This window comes from Calliphora vicina, chromosome 4 (genome assembly GCF_958450345.1).
Source record: "Calliphora vicina chromosome 4, idCalVici1.1, whole genome shotgun sequence".
NCBI lineage: Eukaryota > Metazoa > Arthropoda > Insecta > Diptera > Calliphoridae > Calliphora > Calliphora vicina.
In genome coordinates, this window is record NC_088783.1 from 9194721 (window position 1) to 9218281 (window position 23561).

Consider the following 23561-nt stretch of genomic DNA (forward strand, 5'->3'; position numbering starts at 1 on the left):
CATTGTCAGGAATTAGCTGCAGGCAGAAAAAAAAATAAAATAAAAAATTGTATGTCTATGTGTATTGTGGCAGTTGTAATGTTAGAAGTATTGTTTTAAAAAGGAAAATTCTTTAGCAAAAGACATGATACATTGTTTAAAATTTTTTTTTTTATTTTACACAGCTTTCACAAAAATATAAAATTAAAAATTTTTTAGTAAAGTTTAATAATTGAATAATGCCATCATCAGTACTTGATTTTACAACTATATAAAGAAGAAATTTATACAGTTTTTGTGTATCTATCTAAATGCATATAAACCATTTGACACACTTCCATACAAATTATTTGAAAATTTTGTCATTAAATATTCAACATTATGCTGATTTTACTTACAACATCCCTGAAAATAATGTCAACACCAGCAACAACAAAGTAAATATTAAATAATAGACTCAAAATAGCAGAAAAATAAGGTAAGTGTACATTTAAGCTTGTATATTTTGCTCTAATTTATTTATTATGAAAACAAGTGAAAATTGTTAAGTTATATAATATAATTTAAAGGAATTACAATATGACAAATTCAAAAACGTTTTGTAAAAAATAATTTACGTACTTTAAATACCGCAAATTGAAATTTAGATTAATCCCAGTAAGCACCAAAGCACCAAAAATTTAAGCACTTGAACATTTTGTTGGAATTTGACTTGAATGCAAATGTAATTATACTTTAGACATGAAAAATATTTGAAAATTTATTTATTATTGGGAATAAGCTTTTTTACTGGAAGTCAAGTTGAAAGCAAGTGTAATTCAAGCCTTGAATTATAGTCAAGCAATTGAATTACAGTTGTATTACACTTTATATATATAGCATTCTTCAGTAAAAAGGAAACATAAATTCAAGCCATATGTTTTTTGTTCGAAAAATAAATAAATTTTCAAAAATTTTTCATGTTTAAAGTGTAATTACATTTGCATTCAAGTCAAATTCCAACAAAATGTTCAAGTGCTTGAATTTTTGGGGTTTTGGTGCTTACTGGGTTGGGATTGAAATAGCTTTCGAATATTGTAAGTTATTTTATTTATAAGCTGATCCCGAAATGTAATTTTGCTAAATGACAGTTTGATAAATGACAGATTCGGCTTGGTAAAAATGGAGCATTACAATTTTTTTTGTTAACTTTATATTTATTTTTTAAATCTGCCTTATATCATTAGGTCTAACAATAAAGGCCTTATTCATAATCAATTCTTAAATTTATTACAGGTTTATAAAGCAAATTTTGTATGGAAATTCCGTTTTATAAACCTTTTATAAAATTAAAAATTGATTATGAATTAGAGGGTAAGTATTTAAGTCGTATAACTAAAATTAAAACTTATTGCTCTATAACGATATCATTTATTGATAAATGTACCATATCTTAGATGGGTGGTAGATCGGCTCTACAAGATCTTGATCTGGTTCTTCGAGAAGTAGAGGAAGCCGATTCGGGTGGCATTGTAGTTTCAGTATATTCTTAAACTCATACTTCACTATACAGGATGACTTTATAGTCAAGGTTTAACATTGATTGGTCACTGATTAACCAGTGAATGCTAGAGGATTTTAACTTCATGTGAAGTCTCTTGAGTTCTATATGACGATGCCAAGTAAGACGTCTATCCAAGTGAATGCCAAGGTATGTTACATAATCAGACTGAGATATATTAATATAGTTAAGTGTGACAGATGAAGAATTTCCCCTCCTTAGCGTAAACGTAACATGTTTACTTTTTAACTCATTCGCCCAACTTCTCCAGAGCACAGTGGGGCAGAATAGAAATTTTTTGGAAATAAATCTGGCATTTCTAAACGGCTGGTCCGATCGGGATAAAATTTCGTGGGCGTAGCCAAGGAGCATTCCAGTTTAAGTTATTAAAATGGGCCATACAATTGCCTGGTGCATTTTTTGAAGACCTAGCCGAGCGATTTTCAAAAATATTAAAATCTTTGAAATCGGATAGGAAACAAAAAAATGGCACGTGTTTAAAAATTTTACATGTCGAAGGTACTCTACTTTGAGACCCCATATCGACGCCCCTGGAGCATTTGTATGTCCCATTTTAATAACTTAAACTCGAATGCTCCTTGGCTATCCCGATCGGACCAGACGTTTAGAAATGCCAGATTTATTTCCAAAAAATTTCGATTCTGCCCCACTGTGCAGAGGTAGTCATTCAGTTGTCTAGAAGCTAAATGTGGAAAAGTGGCGGTATAATCAGCAAATGTAGAAATAGTTAATTTATCACTCGCAGGCAAGTTTGAGGTGTAAACTAAATAGAGGGTATGTCCGAGAACACTTCCTGTAGCAATAGTGCTCTAATCTAATATTCTTTTGTCACATTATCAATGATAAGATTCCAGTAGTTTATGGGTACATGGTGGTATTTTGTCAAAGGCTTGACCGACATCCAAAAAATATTGCAGTTAAATATTTCCTAAATTCAATAGATTTTCTTATATACGATTACTCGTTCGATAATTCCGTGGCGTTAGCGGAAACCAAAATGATGAAATTAGATAATATTGTTATGTTTTTACCTTTTAAAAACAGTGGTTTATTTCCTTTAAAAAAACCGGATAATTGCAGATTGATTGCAAATAAAAGCATTTTATTAGTTTAAAACTTGTAACAACTCTTTATTTATTTAAATTAATACAACAACAGTTTAAATAGTAACTGAGAGTTTTTATAAACGTTTATAATTCGCAGAAATACACGAATTCAACATTTTCAGGACCACTGAACTGCAGGGTAAGTGCAATGGAATATTTCTTTGATACGCATTGAAAGCGCATTTCAAAGGCCTGTCTCATGATACTAATATTTAATATATATCCGTTTTGCATGAAATATGAAGAAAATTATATAATTCTTAAAAAATAACCTTTGAATGCTGACTGACGCCAGGGCAACATTTTTGTGAAATGGAAACAAACCAAACTTTAATATTAGTTGGGAACATCGACACCATATTTTCCTCCTTCTTAATATACATAAATATTTTAAAAAATCTAAATTTCTAAAAAAAAATTTATAATTTTTTTAGGACTTTCCATTCAACAAACTTCTTAGTTTTGAAACACCCACTCCTTACTGCAATATGTGTGAGTGTACGTGTCATATTTTACATTTTCCATTATTTTATGTTTGCTTCTCTCTTTATCTTCTTAATGTATAATGTTTACCTATGTATTGGTAATTTTATTAAAGAAATTTAATACACAAATCGCTTTATAAAGTTATATACGCAAAAATACACACACATCAAGACTACAGAACCGAGAAAAAAAAACCTTAAAAACTGATATAGAAGAAAAAACCAAATCCCCCCAAGAAATTGTTACGAAAATTATTTTTATGCATGATACAACACATAAAATTATATTTAACTTTTACAAGATTACTTACCAACTTTAGAGTTTTCTCTTTTTTTATTTTTGTTGTATTTTACAATCTCTAGTAACAGGTGTTATAATGTGTCACACACAGGCACCCAAACAAATACATAGAAAGAATTTTATTAAATGATAAAATGTGAGAAGAAGCAAGAAAATTGGAATGAATTGACATTTTGCCATCATTTCAAAATTTCATGCTAGCTGCTATGCAAACTGAAAAGAAATTTAAATTTGTATAAAAAAGATCAACTATACAAAATAGTTTACAGGATAGTGGAGGATAAATGGTAAGTAATTGAGGGATAATAAATAATAAACAGGTTTTAAATATAGGATCGAAACGAAAAATTTAGATAAAAAAAAATAATTTTGAACTTTCCAAAAAAAAAACAGGCGAACTCAAGGAAGATCAATAGCAGTAAGATCAGGAAAATCGGGAAATGGCATCAACGTATAGAGCCACAGAAACAGAAAGATATCGCGAATTATGTCTTGAGGAAAATCCCGAAAAGGCATACGTCTAGAGCCGCAGAAACGGAAAGTGAACGCGAATCAAGGCTTACAGTCACAGTAACTATTTACATGATTGTGGTAACCATAATATGGTTAATTTACGATTCACATGATTGTATCTATCATATATATATAGTTACAAGAAACAAGTATATGTTTGTGACATAGTTGGGAGTAGTGCACTAAATGTTGATTGAAATCAGCATTGCACTATCACTCACTAAAATTGCAAAAAATTTAGTTTGCACTATTTTTTATCAGCTTTAGTGATAATGCTTATTTCTTAACTAGCACTAAAAAAAAATAGTGATAGTGATAATTTTTTAACTATCACTAAACGAAGATTTAGTGCAAAAATCTGCACCACAATTAATTAGTGCAAAATTTTAACCTGCAATCAAAAAAGCTGCATTAAACATACTATAACTAGGGGGCGGATTTATATGCAAATGCATGTTTTTTCTCGAACGTCCAAATACAATGTAGACTAATTATCTATCCGAATCGCACATTTTACTGCAAAATGGCATCGATTTGTTAGTGCATATTTTTGCATATTTTATTGATAATGCATATTTTGTTATATTTTACTTCAAAATGCATATTTATATGTATATTATGCCAATTTTTAATAAAAAATATAATTTTTTGTCGTTAATGAGCAATACATTGTTTCGAGAAAATTTTTTTTGTCGAATTTGTTATAGAAATAGCAGTCAATTTTATCGACTAACTTCTTTCGACATCGAGAAACTGGCATTAAGTTCTTCATTTCTCTATCAGTAATTGAAAATTATCATTTCAAAACATTTTGCTTCAAAAAAGTTTATTTTTTTTAAGTATAAAAAATTCAGTAGTAAATGTGTCGAAAAAATTCATATTTGTTTTCATTGCACATTCAATTTATAAGAGATTTCATTATCGAAAGATTTTGTAACTTCACCTACACAATAAACGCTCCTGACAGTCATTTCCAAGCAGTTGTACGAGACTGTCGTAAACTATTGATTTTGGATAACTTAGAGAGAGACAAATGCACTACACAATTAACGTTTAAAGTCCCTACACTATAGATTACATAGAGACACTTAAGTGACAATTGTCTTTATGTTAGATTACATGGGATGTATAACCAATTGACTTCTCTCTGCATTACAAATAGCACGTCAAATTACCCAAAATATATAAATTGGAGTCAGCCAAGTGATCAGACATTATTGATGATTTTAAAAGGAAAGTCACAATATAGAAGCTCTATGGCTTTAAACAAGTATTCATACCAAGATATTACAACTAATATAAATATCCATCGTTTTTTCAGAAGAAAAGTTATTTTAAAAATAGTTTTAGAACTATAATTGTTTAATTCCTGGTATAATTTAAAAAGTTCTAACTGCTGGCAAAAGTGTTGTGTATTTTTTTGACATTTCGAAATCCATACTTAATTATTTTATGTTTCTGCACAAAAATATAAGTGCATATTTTTTAAATTTTTAGGTCATATTTTGATTTTTTTGAAGCATATTTTAGGCGCATATTTTCCAATAATAAATGCATGAAAATCCGCCCCCTAAGTTAAGTTTTAAATTAGTGTACAGGAATAAACTTAAACTTTTAAATTTAGTGCACAATTTGAAGTTGCACTCAAATTAGTGCATACAAAAAAGTTGCAATAAACTGATGATTGCATTTTTTAAATCAACTAATTTAATTTTGAGTGCAAAATTTATTAACTCACTATCACTAATGCTGCAAATTTTCAACTCTTCACTAAATATGAACAAAATGATTGCACTAATTTGTCACTATCACTAAGGATTAGTGCAAACTGCAAAATTTGTGCAATACCCCCATCTATGGTTTGTGAAACCATTTTTATGATGAAGGACTTACGATATTATCTTGCTCTCAGCCTATGGATATCATAATCTGAGAACAACATATTATGATATGATGATTCATCATAAAACTTGAACCATATTATGGTTACCACAATCATATAAATAGTTACTGTGACTATAATATTGTTAAAAAACTTGTAAAAATATTAGGAATATTTTTTCTCTGCGTGTAGAAATCAATCACTCCCGACGGCGGCATTCGATTACAATATGGATGATGACTACAGGAATCACAAGTATATAGTACTGATTTACTTACATTGCAGCGTTTTGCAAATGGTAAAGTTGTTCTCAATCAATTATTGTGCCGCCTGAGCCGCTTCTAAGTAACATTTCCGGTACCATTCCGATTTCCAATCACTTCCTTCAAAATATCCGAAAGCGCAACACATGCTACTAATATCGTAAACAACGTCAGCTTCATATCCACATTTAAAGTAAGGCCAAATGCAATACAGAATTGGATCATTCCTCCCGTGAAATTCCTTCAAATTTATTTCACTGGCAATGAAGCTACCAAACTTCTGCCAAATGCAAATGAGCAAATTCAATTGAAACTGTCTGGCGAAACAATGAAATACAAATCGATTGGCACAGTAATGATCAAAAAAAAAGCCGTCAATTATCCTACTGATTTTTTCAATTCATTGCAACCAGGCGGAATGCCACCAGATGTATTAAAATTGAAGATTGGATCACCGATAATGATTCTCCGCAATGGAACAATCAAAAAATGTTCACCAAAATTAATTGAGACAACAATCATCCGTTGCAGATTCAAAGTCGAAGACGTACTAATTCCAAACATAGCGATAATTTCCAACGACTTACCATTTGAATTCAAGCGGCTCCATTTCCCGTTTCGCCTTGCCTTTGTTATAAGTATAAGGCCAATCGTTGACTATTGATGACTTACATTTCGAAAATTCATGTTTTTCACATGGCTATTTTTACTCAAAATAAAAACAACAAGATGAATTCATAAATGCAGGCGTGGAAACCGAAAAGTTTTCATATAAAAAAGGAATAAAAAGAAAAATGTAGAACAAATTTTAATAATCCCCCTCCCCCCAAATGGTTGACCTGAATCCGCGCCTGCATAAATATAATATCCCATTTGCCGTAAGCACATTCGTTTCTTTTTTTAAGGACTTAGCATGGCACTGTACTTATAGATATCTGCTACAACTTTGTCATATGACCACCTCATCCGCCGTCATCTGGCTACAGATAATAAGTGTTTCGGGTGCGAAGGTCTGGGGAGTCCGTACTTTAGTTTTGTCCGACATTTTATATTAAAATCGAGATCGTGATGCAAAATAAAACAGATGTTTTCTAAGGGCCAATAATAATGTACAAAATTAAGGGTTATGCGTTTTAAAATATCCTTGCTTAAAGGATATTCTTTAAATTTATTCCTTTTTTCTTTTGGAAATGTATTTTTTTTGTGATAAATTCGGCAAATAAACAAGACAAAGTCTATAAAAATCGAAGAACTAAAAATATATCTGAAGTTTTTTGATTGTTTTTCGAAATATTAGGACTATTTTACTAAATGTTTATCATCTCGAGTTCATCCTTTTTTATGATCATGTACAAAGTTTTAATAAATTTGAAACGGGTATGGTCTGATGCCTTATACTTTTAGCAATCAGCTTTCTGTTAAGGACTTTCATAGAAATGTTTATTAGATAAAATTTTCCAAACATTTCAATTCCTTTACTGGTATTATTTGAAATCTTCAGAAATGGCTCTTTACAATTCTGCTTTGTTTGCCCCTGAACGGATTATAGTTTTAACAAAGTACCAAATAAAATCAATTTTCCCCTCATTGTTTAAGAAACAATATTATTTTGCAATTTTATCACCTTCATAAAACTAAACTAAATATAATATTGTACTTTGCAAACAACCTTCTCTTAATGCCATAAAAGTAAAAACCCCTTAAATTTACTTTACGATGCGAGTATTTTTCCTTTTAATAGAACATCAAAAACATGTTTTGCATGTCATCATGGTTGCTCCATCAAATTACGAGTATTTCTTAAACAAAATACAAAAAAAAAAATAGCAACATCTCACCAAATCCTTATAATGTATGAGGAATTTTCTATTGTTTGTGTTTGCTCTATGCCACAGCACGAACAATTTTTCATTGATTTTGTTAGGAGAAAATCTTCCAAAAAAATAATAGAATCAACTAAAAGTAGCAAATCATCCAGAGGCACGTATCAATAGGTTTAGTTTAGTTAAAGTCTTAAACTTAAATAAAATAAGCCATACTTATTTATACACACACACAAAGGATACATTGTACATACTACAGATATGTATGTACGAACATTTATATTGAATTTAACCCAAAATATCCCAAAAAGTAAAATAAAACTATCCAATTTTATATAAATTGTTTTTTTGTTTTTTTTTTGTATCTTGTAACAAAATGCGACTTGTGGTCTATAGACAGGAAATAACAACAGAACAACAACAACCCGAAAAATAACAAACAGCTGCACTAAGTCATCAACATACAACAATATTTAACCTATTTTGTCTTACTTCCTCTTTGACTTCTAGCTCTACAAGGACTCTACTTTGATTTAGACTTACTATTCCTATGCCTCCTCCACTATTATATGATTATGAGTACAATGTACTTACCGAGAGAGAGAGTCTAGTACTTTACTTTAACTTACTGAGGCTAAAAAATATGTAGAACAAAACCTAAAATTCCTAACAAGTTATTCTTGCCTGTATTAACTTTCTATGCTTTTTCATTTTGGGTTATGTTGTCAGGATAAAGTTCTTGCACACACACTCACACTCACTCACCCACTCACATATACATATATAACGTTTGGCTAACAATGAACATATACAGACATACACATTAGGCTGGCTCTTTTATTGGAGTTCTAAGATTTAGTATGTGCTCTCAATGTCTAAAATTATTCTCAGCCATTTAAAAATTTGTGCCAAAACCGATTAAAATTTAATTAGAAATTTAAAAGTCCTCCCCACACCTTTTAGATCGCCCATCCATTGCATTAAATCCTTCCTGTGCATTAAAGTCCCCCATAGGACTCCATTTAAGTGGCTATAAAACATTTCCTCTTGTGGTGTTTCTTATGTTTCAGGCGGTGCATAGCATAGGTTTCTGGCACTTGTACGAAATCTTGCTGATATAATTCTGTCTGCATACGGCTTCCAGCCGAAAACCGACACCTCTTGATCTTGGCTGGTATATGAGTTTGTGATCAACAAAATCGAAAAAATATTTGGAGGCTTTTTAAACCACTACACAATTTTGATGTATTGTGGATCCAATAGTACAAAAATGGTAAAATTTTTAAATTCTATGGCTAGATTTTTTTTTTAAATTTTTTTTCTCAAATTGTGATTTTTTTTAAATGTTTCTCCACATAATTTATGATAACTTATAAACGGTTAGTCCGATATTATTGAAGTAAACTTAAAAAAGTTTAAATTTACATAGCCTTTCATCCGCTTATATAGTGCGTTTTAATCGGCTCAGTAGTTTCGGAATTATAATAACAAATTAAAGCAAAAAATATATTTTCTACGTGAAAATATCCAATTTTTTGTTTTAAAAAATCATGAAAAATCGAAAACGGCAGAAATTGTTCAGATTTATTACAATGTCGCAAAGCCGCATATAATATCAAAAAAATGAGATATCGAAGATAAAAATCGATTGATTTTTTTCGAATTTATTCACAATTAAGTGAATTCGCTCATTTTCACAAAATTTAATTTTATTGTTTGATATACATAAAATTGAGTAATTAATGTTCTTCTTTCGATTGATTGAATATTGATAACATTTTGCTCGTGCTATCTACAAACTTTCACATATATATTGCTTTTTAATCGGCTCAGTAGTTTCGGAGTTATAATGACAAATTGAAGTAAAAAATATTTATTTTACTGAAAATATCCAATTTTTTTGTTTTAAAAAATCATTAAAAATCGAAAACGGCAGAAATTTTTTATATTTATTGCTTTATCGCAAAGCCACATGTAATAGGAACAAAATGAGATATCGATCATAAAAATCGATGGATTATTTTCGAATGTATTCAGAATTAAGTGAATTCGCTTATTTTCAGAAAATGTGGAAAATGTTTTCAACATTCAATCAATCGAAAGAAGAATATTAACTACTCAATTTTATGTATATCAAAGAAAAAAGTTTAATTTTGTGAAAATGAGCGAATTCACTAAATTGTGAATAAATTCGAAAACAATCAATCGTTTCTATCTGTTTCATTGCTATTATACGCGGCTTTTCAACAAGGTAATAAACCTGAACAAGTTCAGCCGTTTTCGATTTTTCATGAGTTTTTTAAAACACAAAAGTTTGATATTTTCACGTAAAAAATATATTTTTTGCTTCAATTTGTTTTTATAACTCCGAAACTGCTGAGCCGATTAAAACGCAATATATAAACAGATTAAAGACTATGTAAATTTGAAATTTTCTAAGTTTACTTCAATAATATCGGACTAACCATTTTTGAGTTATTATAAATTATGTGGAGAAACATCTAAAAAAAATAACAATTTTAAGTTTTACCAAAAAGTTTTACCATTTTTGTACTTAGATAACAATGATGCATCAAATCTATATAGTGGTTAGTGAAGCCTTTTTTGCTGTTGACCTGTATTATCGGAGGTATTGAGTTCTCCTGATTCTGGCCATCGAGTTTCGCACAGTCCTAAAAGCAGCATACTGTAATTGATAAATTATCTGCGTATTTGGGCCAGTTTAGATGCATCTGGAAATGTACGCACGTTTCATCTTCCAATTTGAGATATTTTGTTCATGCAGAAGGTCGTCATCGTGGGAACCCGTTGGTTATAATCAATATTAGTTGTGGTTTCGTTAATAATGTATATTTAATACAAAGCGACTGATTGAGCCACCTTCTCAGATCCTAGTATTGGGGCTGCCAACAACCCGTACGCAAGTTAGAAACAATTGAATTTCAGTGAAAAACACCTAATTTCCTGAGATGCAGTGATCTTGGCATGTCATTCAGGTTACTCAATTGAACGCATTCTCACTTTAGCTACCCAGACGAGTGCCTGGGCGACATTTCCGAAGCATACTTTGTATTAAACCGGAAGTCGTAAGCTGCTTGGGAAATTCAAAATTCTTGCCTATCCCAAGTTGGTGGCAGACAGAGAGCTTTACGCACAATTGCACCTCTTTGAAAGACACCATCCTTTTGAAAAACTCAAACGGTATAGTATTTGGACCATAGAACGGAAATTTGAAAAAAACTCAAACAAAAAAATAACAAAAAAAGTGTTGTTTTTGTTTTCACATTATTTTTATTTCTACTAACTTACTTTTTTTACAACTGAGTTAGGTCTTGGAGAGTCCAGATCTATGTGTATTTATCTATGGTTTTTGACAACTGAGTTAGGTCTTTGACAGAGAGTTTACGGTCTATGAGTATAGTTTGGACCTTTAACTATTCGACCTGTTTTCCTCTTTTGAGCTGACAGATAATTTTAAAATAGGAAAAATATCCAGATTTTCCTTTATTTCACTGATGCTTTAGAAATCTTTCACCAAAAACTTTCTGCAGTAAATCCATTTAAATTTGTTTAATAATCCAAACTTTATTTTTTATATTACAAATAGATACTCGTAAACTTTAAATAAAATTTGTTCTCCTTTATGTTGCCACTACACTGTTAAATCTACGTGCAGGAGGAGGCTCAACAAACATTCTTTGCACAGTTCTAGGTTGCTCGTATTTCATTTTTATTTTATCAGAAATATTGTAGATTATCTATTCACTTGTTTTCCTACTCGTTCTATTTGTTAAGCCTTTATATTGTTTAAAAAACACAAACACAATTACTCGCATTTCCTCACAGCAATACTCACATAGTTTCAAAGAAATTTTTGGAAAAATTCCCAGAAAAAAAAATGAAAGAAAAGAAATTTTAACGACTGGCTGCCTACAAATATGGTTGGTAACACACTCACATCCGTTTCGACAAACACAGATTCACACAACTGCCTCCTTTTAGGAATTTCAGTTATTTTTATAATAAAAAAAAAAATGGAAAATAAAATGAAGAGAACAAGAGAACGATTTACTCCTTGTGCTCGTACGTAGCAGCAGTAGTAGTTTTATTGATTGCGGTAAAAGGACTTTAAACAAGTCTTAAATTGCCATTTAGTATATAGACACTTTGATTGTTGATTTTTGGAACGGTCTGGACATTTGCCCCAAAGACAAACAAGGAAGAAAATACCAAATTGGCCACTGTTGAGACATGATAAAGAAATAAGTTTTTCTAACGAGAGATTCACACACACAAAAATAGAATAAATACAAAAAAACAAAAAAATATACACTGTTGAAAAAATTGAAACTTTGTGTTCTTTGAGAATTGGTATTATTTTAAATCATTCATTCAGAAAAGTAATATAAAAATGTGAAAATATGCAAAAACTTTGTTTTCCACAAAAAAAAAATGTAAAGGTTAGCACAAAAAAAGTTTTCAATAAGAATTTTTAAAGTTTTAATCAACATGTTTCATTCAAAGGGGAAGTGTATAAAATAATGTAAAAGTACTTACTCGACTTTTTAGGAAATTATTAGGGGTAATCGCTTCAGTGAGAATTTAAAAATAATAAGTAAGAGTGTTATATTCAACTGTATACCCACCATCAATATGTGAAAATAAAATACTTTTTTCAAATCATGGACCGATATTGCCCATTTTCAATATCAAACCACCTTATTAACACAGAGTATTTCTTGAAAATTTCATCCAGCTAGCTCCTTTCGTTCTTTTAAGATATTTTTCGATTTATAGTGCATGTTTTATGAAAATCTCAGCCATGGTGATCACAAGTTTAGCTTACTTTCCTGGTAAAAGCAGTATTTAGAAAATTATTAACAACTTAGATATCAAAGATTTAACTTATTGGTAGTCATTAGGGTGGCCCTTAATAAACAAAATTAGGATTTTTCCAGTCTCACACCTGATCACATGATTATGTTTTTTTATGAATTTAAAAGTTGGGGTTCATTTTATATTTTTCTTAATTTTTAAAAATTTGAAAATGGAGTTTTGAAACTGCAGTTAAAAGAATTAAATTTTTGTTGGTCATACCTGCGAATAGGTTAACGGTATCCTACGAAGACAAAAACTCATTCAGTGGTGGCCAGGAATTTAAGACAAAAATTGTTTGCTAAATTCCATGTAATGGCAATTATTTTTTCAAATATTTCCACAAATATGTATGCATGAGGACTGTTTTAACACACAAGTGTGTTTTATTCGACTGTGTCAATTCATACATATTCACCATGAACACACAACAATTTTTCTACAACTTGACCAAAAAATTTATTTTTTAAATAAACATATTTTCTCACATTTATATCATTATAATTTTATTATTATAAAATATTCGAACCAAATTTCGTATTTTTAGTCCCATTAGTTTCGGTCATACCATGTTATTAACAGCGGATGTTCGCTGAGGTGGGTCAACGTATTTCCACATATCTTTGTCCAAATATGTTTTACCGATTTTTCCAAACATTTTTCAGAAACTAGAAACATTAATAATAAATTTCATACCCTTAGATGTCCTTTTATTTTGGCTCTATCGCACTTAAAATTCAGTTGTTGAAAAAAATTCAAGTATTTGTCTTAAATTGGTGGCCACCACTGTATATAAGTAAATATATATATATTTTAAGTAAAAATGTGCTTTTGTTTTAATATTTCTCAAAATATGTTAATTTTGTTAATACATTTCTTGTTCTAGTGGCCTGAGACACGTAATGACCTGGGAAATTTTTAATAACTTTAAAATTTTTTAACCAATTTTTTGTTTTTTATATCTACGACAATTACTTACACATTTCTATTTTTTTCAATTAATTTGCAAAAGTAATTTCTTAATGGCAAAATTTTTACAAAAACTGAAAAAATTGCATTTTTTCCCCTCAAAACTTCCGAGGGTAAATTTTTTTAGGATGATTTGTTCCAAATTGAGGGGTGAGATTGGCAAAAATCCACCTTTTGTTTATTAAGGGCCACCCTAGTAGTCATAACAAATGAGGGATTTTTTCAAATGTTTAGCTTTTATTTTGATATAAATTTATTCAAAGTATTGGCTGGTGTTAGCTATGACCTTTTCCCATCTTTCTGGCAGCATATGGATTCCAAGCCAAAAGAACTGCTCATCTTTTGAGACCAAGAACGAATCAAGTCGTACACTCTTTTCCAAAGTTAAGCATATCCCAGAGAGAGCTTTCTGCATCTATCGAAACAATTAGTAGTCGGACAGGGCACATATTTTATGCACATATTTATATATGTACATTTTATGTATGTTTATCTAAAATATATAATTTTTAATTACTATTATCTTCGTAAGACGAATTCACATATAATTCCTCTTAGTGGCTTCTGTTAGTTTTGATTTGATATTCACGGTATCTCAAGACTTTGGGTAATACCGTTGACCTATGAGTGAGACAGAACCATGCTTAACGTGCTTATAAACAATCACTCTTTTCGGATTTTCAGTGCCTGCGAAGATAGATGGGAGAATTTTACATGTAAATAAACTTTAAAAGTCCATATAAATCAACAGACACTAATATGTATATTGCACTGAAAATATGTACATAATTGCAAAAAGAAAATAAATTAAATTACCAACCTTTTTCCTGCACATATTTTTTCAAAATGACAATAAATTGAAAAAACATTCATACAAAAATATTCGGAGAAGATACCTAACAACAATAGTAGAAATAACATAGTTTTTAGTTAAAATGTATTGTATAAATTAACTATTGGCATAGGTAATAAAACTTATTTATTTAATTTCATATAAAAATAATTTAACTATGCTAGCTAAGGTAATATTACCTCGAATATTTTTTTGTGTGTATCGATACAATTAGTAGTAAAGCGGGTGAGGTAAAACTACCCAACCACTTCATTCTAAATACTTTTTACCAGGTATTGCAACATGTAACAAAATCGTCTTTGAAGGTCTCTCGGTTTCAATTTGTATGGTACCCAATTTCCCAGCTTTTGGATGAATCCTGCTCCTTCTTCATGGAGTAATACCTCCAATACTTGGTTTTCTAACTTTTTCGGTCGCCCGTCGTTGTCTTCCGTGTAATTCAACGGCACATTTCATACCCTACATCACCATAGTGAGTAGGTTACATTGGGTTAGTGCTGATGTTTATAATGCGCAAAATTATTGTCTCAACACCCACCTTAAAGCATATTAATCTGTCCAGGATCACTTTCTGAGTCGATTAAGCGATGTCCGTCCGTCTGTCCTTGTAATCAAACTAAAGGTCACAATTCTTTCTCCTAGCCCCCATACGATTGTCCCATCTTAAAATAGTTAAGCTCTCATAAATATCTTATTTATATAGATAACCAAATCAAATTCAGCTCAAAAAAGTTTTATATAAGCCACCACCAGATTTCGCGACGATCGGTCATCATTGCTTCCGTATAAGGCCTACTTCCGAAAATCACTTTAATTAGCATAAATCACTAAATAACTTCAATACAAAGAGTCATATGTACAAAAGTCAGGTCAACTAATTTTATAAAGATCGGTTCGAAAATCATTTTATACGAAAATCATTTTATATAGAGTATAGATTTCTTAATTTTGGAGGTCAACACAAATAAGTTTCATATATACACAAGACATGCCACTTAATTTAATGGCGGTTGGTCCATAATTGGTCATAGATCCCATATAAATTTTAAGAGAGAATTTATATGGGATCATATGGTAGAGCTTGTTTCAAATTTCTTACTTTTTTCAAATTAAAGAAGTAAAGCAAAACTTCCCGCATATGTATGTTGATTTGTTGCCACAAAATTCGACATTTTCAAAGCAAAAAAGACTTTGTTATTTATACTATAATGTTCAATAACTTAGAGAGAATAAATGACAGATATCTCGAGATCCCCTCATGGTCCCACTCTGAAAACCTTATAATTGACAAAAACCTTTAGAAAATAAAATACCTTTTCAGTATATCCTTTGTTCAATAACCTGTATTGAAAAGAAAAGGATTTTTAAGAAAATATATTAAAACTTGGGTACATATGCATTTCTAAAGTTTTGCTTGCAAGCAACAAAGAATTCACAAATGAAATTGTTCATTATAATAATTAAAAATTTCATTAATGCAATGAAGAATTAGCAAGGCAGCTCTATCGTTTAGTGAATTTTCTTGTACCTGACTATTTAATTATAGTTAAATTTCATTGGCTTGGTAGAATTATACAGTTCTTAATAGTGAATTTTTAATATGAATTTTATTCTAAACTAAGATTTCAGAGTTATGTCAATCTGCTTGCAATTGATCCAGATGTATCTAACAACAGCGAAAACTATTTTCAAGCAACGCAAGTTTTTCCTCAAATTGATACTTTTTTCTCCTTATTTACTTTCAAGCTAATTAAAAAAAAAACATCTACAAAAAAAAACTTTTCTGTCTGCACTTAAACCTTACACAACCTAAGGCTTTATATTGACAAATTCTGCAAACTTTAATTTATTTTCTCTAAGAATTTTTAATTATTAGTTTCTAAAATTTCTCAGCATATTTGCTTCAACAAAAAATTTCTTCAAAATTATTTATTTTATATGAAAAATAATGTAAGCTTATTTTCTGCAGTCTTTCTTCAACACACGTTGTTGCTCAAACGTAATCTAATTTATTGGCTGAAATAAAGTATTACAAGAAGAGAAAAATAAAAGAACTGATTCCGCATTGCGTCATCAATTTTAAATGTATTTTATATACATATATACTTACTCGTACGTACGTATGTACATACCTCTATGCATTCACATTTACAATTTTTTCATTTGCTCCTGAATACATGTATTTACTAGTACATTTACCACACATTTAGTCTATTGCCTTTTAGTCGAAAATCTGCAGGAACATACAAAATAGTAGAGCAGTTACCTTTAGTTATTTTCTGATTACCACCACAAAGTGTTTGCATGCAACTGAAACTTTAATGTCGACAAACTAAAAAAAATCAAAAAAAAAACTCACTACAAAATGAACTGATACAGTATGTCAAATGGAAAATTTATTGTTTTTACAGTGAGGAGTATGAAAATGGATGATATAGTCTTCAAATAGAAAAAATGTTAGAAGTCATACTTTATAAAGCCAGCATATTTTCTTATAGAATTCGAATTAAGTAATTCTGTAATATTTGCTTCCAAATATTTTCATTAAACAACTTCATTAAACCCCGTAGTCTCCCAGAAAAAGACTGGCTCATTATTTAAAACTCACTTTTGATTTCTAGTATTTGGGCTACTCTTTAATTATTTAAGCTTATTTTTGGAATAACCCCCCGAGAAAACATATTTCGTATATGCTCGATTGATTTTTATTATTTTAATCTAATAAAATTGCGTTGAAACTTCTGTGAGTCTCAATTTTATCGTATAACAGAACTGTACGAAACCCATGATTTTTATTCAACCAGATGCCTGTTTTCCCATAATATTGTACATAAAACTGCAGCAAAATCGTGAATAAATAGTGCACGAACCATTTACACTTTGTATCTCCATTTTTAGTTTTTTTTTCTTATCTTTGCAACATGCAAACTGTCACTAAAAGAAAATTACCATTAAATTGAATCGGTATTATGGAGCAACATGCTCCATATTAAAGAAATGAATAAACAAGCAGCAACAAAAGAATTAAAGTGACGAGAAAAGGAAACATTTCCAAGAACAACAATTTTTCAGAAATTAAAAATTTGTTTGCAAACATTAACATTCCACGGTGCAAGTGTTTAACGCTCAAAAAACGTGCCTGACTGACGACACACTGATGATGTTGGGGTTTAAATCGTTTGCACACTTGAAAATTAAAATCACATGGCATTTCATGGAACTAGTTAACATTCGTTGGCGAATTCGATTGCCATTAGGAACTACTTACCGCCTGCGGATAAAAAAAGAAAAATGTGAATTTTATGAAAATTCTAAGAAAAAAATCATCGATTTACAACATATACAAAATTCTGATTGGGATCATTTGGCTACAACCAGATAACGAAAATTTGGACAAAATGCAAATATATTTTTAGGCATATCTTTGTAATTAATTGTCCGATTATTACTCTTATATAAATCTTAGGGACTTTAAGTTTTTGATTAAAACAGCAAAATTTAGAAATTATTACTTTTAAAACCACAGGGCAGTCACGAATTTACTCACACACACACACACACATAGACATACATCCTTTACAAACACTGACACTTACCAAAATTGCATTTGCATACGTTTACTTTTAATATGATTAACAACAACTACTTCCGCAAAAATGTTTACAACGCCCTGCTCCAAAGAACAAAAAAAAATACTCGAAAAATTTTAAACACACATATACTACTTACTTACATACCTGTATAATTTATACTTATGTACATGCAAACCAAATGGCTTGTATTTCATTCAACAGTGGGCCTGTTTATAAAATAATTGTTAAAAAATATAGGATTCTGAACTATACTTTATAAAATTCCGAAAAATCGAAAGGAATTTTGTAATATGTTGAACAAACATTTCCCAAAGAACCACAGGTTTTCAGTCAAACTATTTCCAATCTATAAATAAGCAGCATCAGAAGATCTTGACCATAGGTAGAATACCAGATTAGGGAAGAAAATATAAAGCATACTAATTTCTAATTTTGTCTATAGAACGGAAAACATTTGGGGCCCACAAACATTAGAACACGATCCCTTGATTTTAAATATCCTTAAAATCGAAGGAGTTTATTTCTGTTTATATGAGTGATTATTGCTTGAGCTTATTTTCCCAAAAACCTATATTCCTATATTTGAATATTGCTTAAAAAAGGGTAGATTTTTTAAAGACAGCTTCAAAACTGCATTTTTTTAGAATTTTGTTAAAAAAATTATGTCAATAACTAGCATTTTTTTGTACCTCCGATTTAATTTGGCGGATTTTGGAATTCAGGATTTTATAGAAAGTTTTATTAAAATCGGACAACTTTAACCGTTAAAGGTCAAAGGCCAAATATTGCAATATTTAGGAATATCCAAAGATAAATCTCATGTTTATGAAACTTGAGTACAATATCGAGCCCTTAGCGTCAAATTATCGTAAGCGACATTTTCTAAATTTTGTTTTTATTGCAGAAATTAAAATTTTATGGACCGACTGATGTTTTAGCGTTTTCAGAATATCAAAATTGTTAATAACTTCAAAATTATAGAGGGTAAGATTTTATCGTAAGTCAATGTTTACATTTTACAGTAAACTATTTTTATCATTAGCGACACACAGGGATATAGAAAAAAAGAGGGAAATAAATCTGTAACTTCTAAATGGTTAAATTGGTTTGATTGAAATTTCACATTTCGCAAAGAAGAACTGTTGTCGAGTTTGAGTTTTGGTCCTACCAGGGGTGCGACCAAGGGTCCTCAAAGTAGGACATCTCGCATATGTTCATTTTTAAAACGATTCTATTTCTTCGTTTGTGTTCCGATTTCAAAAAAATTACACATATAGAATTCTACAAAAAACGTAGTAGCTATCAATTATCTCTTATAGCATAGGAGATATTCGCATTTGAAAATTAAATTTTCAACATTTTTACCCACCCTACTCCAGTCTTTTGATAACAGCGTATCCAAATATTTCCCGATTTTCTCCTTTATTGGACTAACAACATATGTATGTGTCAAATAGAAAAAAAAATTGTTTAAAATTAATGACTAAGTCCAAATTTATGTGCATTCGAACTTTGAAAATTTTAAAAATGCGATTTTTCGCTAATTTTTTGGGAAAAAATTTCTAAGAGGATGTATAAGAAATTTATACTTTCTGAAAGCTAAGTTTTCATAAAATATTTTAAATGAAAAAAAATTTAAAAATTCTTGTTACCCAGGTCCATTTAAAAAACACCTATTTTTTATTAAAATTAAATTAAACTTTAGGGCTAAAATTCTCAAATCGCATATTCGATATCAAAATATAGTAACCGGTTTTGGATGGCCCAATATATTTCTAATTATTTTGTAAACGCTGACCCTGATATAGCTATTATAGCCAAAAAACTAATAATTCCCATTTTTGGAATTTTTCCAAAATTGCGGGATTACTCACAATAAATTTCAAGATTTCTTTTTATTTTTCCATTTTAAATAGAAAAATCTACATAACTGTGAAATTTTATTAAAAAGTATTCATAAATAAAAATTTAATTTCAATTCGAAAAATTTGTATCTATGAAAAATTCAATAAAAAAAATTTTTTGTCATATTTTTCAATAAAGTATACCATAAATTTTTAATTGTCAGAAGTTATAAATATTTTTGAAAAATAGACAAATAGCTTGAACGAAATTATATTATATCGCATCATATCATTTTTAATTTTATGTATAAATTTAAAAAATAATAAAAAAACCTTTTCCTGTAAAATTTGTGTTTTGTCGCTTACGATAATTTGGCTCTAAGGGCTCGATATATCCTTAAGATATATTTTTCTCAACAGTCGAAAAACCGAAATTAACCCCTAAACACATATGGGGCCAAATTAGCCTCAAATTACTAAAACCATTAATTTTTTGCAAAAACTTTAAAAACTTCAAATCTCGATATCGGTATCCTATTATCTTAATATTCTACAAAACATGTTTTTTAAAAATCCATACAATAGTTCTAGGGTAGACGTATCTGTACCTTGATAATTCGTTTAGAGATTAGAAGCATGGTGATAACAGATAGAACATATTTTGCCTAAAACCCTAATATTTACGAAGATATTATTGGGCGTATAACTTGAAAATGCGGAAGTTTTTCAAATTTTTAGCTTTTATTTTGAAACATTTGTCCAATACAAATTTATTCAAAGTATTGGCCATTAGCAATGACCTATTCTCATCTTTCTAGCATCATATGGATTGCGAGCCAAAAGAACTGATCATCTTTTGAGTCCAAGAAGGATACAAGCCAATATCGTATACTCTGTTCCAAAGGGAAGCGTATCCCAGATAAAGCATTCTGCATCGATCCAAACAAATAGTAGTCGGATGGGGCATGGTCTGGACTATAAATCTTCATTTAAAATACTTTTTAACATGTATTGCAACATGTCATGATGGAATATTACGGTTTTTATCTGGAAGCATATTATGGACGATTTTTAGCCCATGCTCACTTCAAATGAATCAGTTGCATTAGGTACAGTTTCCCTGTGATAGTCTGGTCTGATTTCAGCAGCTCATAATTGATAGTACTATTTTGATCCCACCAAATACAGAGCATTACCTTAACTCCAAGGATATTTAGCTTTGGTGTCGGCTGTTATAGTTTCGTTTTATACACAGAGAAAGCAGATTCGTGATAGCAACCGAATTTGTTGCCAATCGAATGATTCTGTCTTAGTGACGCAATTTTACAGTTGTGGCTACAATATTTTGGAAGGGGCAACTAAAGTTTGGTTGCCTCAACTGAAATTCTTCTTTATCAATTGACTTTCTGTTGTTAGAACTGAAAAATTCTATGTGTGCAACCGAATCATTCGATTGGCAACAAATTCGGTTGCTATCACGAATCTGTTTTCTCTGTGTAGCTTTCAAGCAGCATTTCAGACAAACGGGACGACTTTCAAGGTCTCTCAACTTCAATTTGTATGGTACCCAATTTCCATAATTTTGGATGAATCCTGCTGCTTGCTAATGTTTTGTAATTGCTGATTGAGTAGGTCCCAATGATTTTGCAAGCTCTCGTTGAGTTTAACAACAATCTTCATGGAGTAATGCCTCCTGGCTGTCCTGTGCGATGTGTGTTTTTCGTTTCAAAATCATCACTTCTCAAAGGCACAAACCATCTCTCGCATGTTGAAACCGATGGAACTCATTCACCATAAGCTTTGGTGAGCAATCAGTGTGCTTCAGCAGCTTTTTTAAATTAAAGAAATAAAGCAAAACTTCACGCGTAATGGCTTCAAAATGACAAATCCGGATAAGTTATTAAAAGTTATCAAAAACCGCATTCACAGGATATGCCATCAATTGTGAATCCCGCATTTTTATTTATACACCAAATAACGATTTAAGATTTCTTGTGTTCTCGATTTTTGGTATGAAATATGATTGATCACAAACTGAGCTTATTTTTCCGAAAAAAAGATAGTTTGGATGAAATATGAGAGATCACAGATTTAGCTTATTTTTCTGAAAAACTCATAATCTGTTAAGTTATTAAAGATTTATGATCTTTTGATTAATCATAGTAAAAATTTATATTTTTTGTATGAAATATAAGTGATCTTAGATTAAGCTTATTTTGTCAATGAACATGGTATTTTAGAAGCTACTAACGATTTTAATGTAAAATTAAAAGAGTTTTATTTGGATTGTTGTTTACTCCACTCAATTCTACTGTGCAAACATCTACATTTTAATGATGAAGTGTATGTTTTTGTGGGCAAAAATTTCCATGGCATGGCAAGAATTTTCAGTCATTTACATGATGTACTCATGTACCAACACCAACACCATCCCCACCACCACCACACATGCAAAAAACACACTTGCATCTACAATCTATGCATTTATGTAAGTATTTGTAAAGTTTTGTGATTGCATTGGTATGTGTAGAAAGTTTTGCACACGAGCACGTCTGTGTGTTGATGGAAAATTTCATAAACTCAACTGACCAAAGTATTTTACAATAATTAAACATGTTAAAGCAGTCAGTATCCCAAAAACTATATGTTGTAACGATATAGTCCGTCGTCAGGTTTTGAAGGGTGGCATTAAATCTTTATGCATAATATTTAAATCTGTATGTGGCTTAAATTTCATGAACTTAATTAATAACTTTGCTATTATAGTAGATGTAAAAACTAATCTTACAATGTTGTAAATCTTGTTTTTTTATTTTTTGGATTATGGTCAATGGAAGATTACAAGGTATAAAGAATTTGAGACTAGTTTTGGTAAAAGTGTTTGTGTTGTAAACTAAACTGTTTATCTTGTAATTCAATTACTGTATGAGACATTTCCTGGTCATGTACTCTCTCGTTTCGGGATTCCAAATTAGACCTTAGATGTATTTTGTATGGGGTTATTTAAATCGTACGTGATTCACCTATATCGAACCACTCATCAGCATTTGTCATGCACTTTGCTGGGATGTTAAATATTTGTTTTATTTAAAATAAAATTTCAACCTAAGATAAGTGATCTCCAATCAATGTAACATTTTCGGTTCATTGGTGTTAAAGAATTAAACCAAATCTTCCAATATTTTATTTATCTTATGACAACTTTCTCCTTTTTTCCACAGACACACAAAATTCTAAACAACTAGTAAACAACCAGTAAATTTCTAAAAAAATTATAGTTTCCAAAAACTACAAGTTATATTTACTAGTTCACCAAAAACTACAAGTATGAAAGCACGACTTTAGTTGGTAGTTGTTTCAACTGTTTTTCTCTAAGTATTATTGACATAACTTTAGGTTTTTAGTTTTTCTCTCCTTTCTCCCGTGGAGTAGTAGGTACTGTGTTGACTTAACTCTGCTGCATCAACAACACCTTGATAGGAAGTTGAGTTTAAAAAATAAATTTGTACAAAAC

General features: G+C 30.2%; 1 protein-coding gene across 2 annotated transcripts in view; it reads left to right on the forward strand.

Moving 5' to 3' along the window:
- The window catches only part of Tpst (tyrosylprotein sulfotransferase), a 238895-nt gene that overhangs the window by 95565 nt on the left and 119769 nt on the right, over window positions 1-23561 (forward strand). Inside the window, exon 7 of one of the 2 annotated variants that reach the window (XM_065508688.1) lies at window positions 165-238. The exons of the other annotated variant lie outside the window; for it this stretch is intronic. Within the exon in view, the coding sequence (XP_065364760.1) occupies window positions 165-215 (51 nt within the window). The 3' untranslated portion in view covers window positions 216-238. Of the gene's footprint in view, window positions 1-164; window positions 239-23561 lie in introns of those variants that run through there. 2 annotated transcript variants of the gene reach the window in all.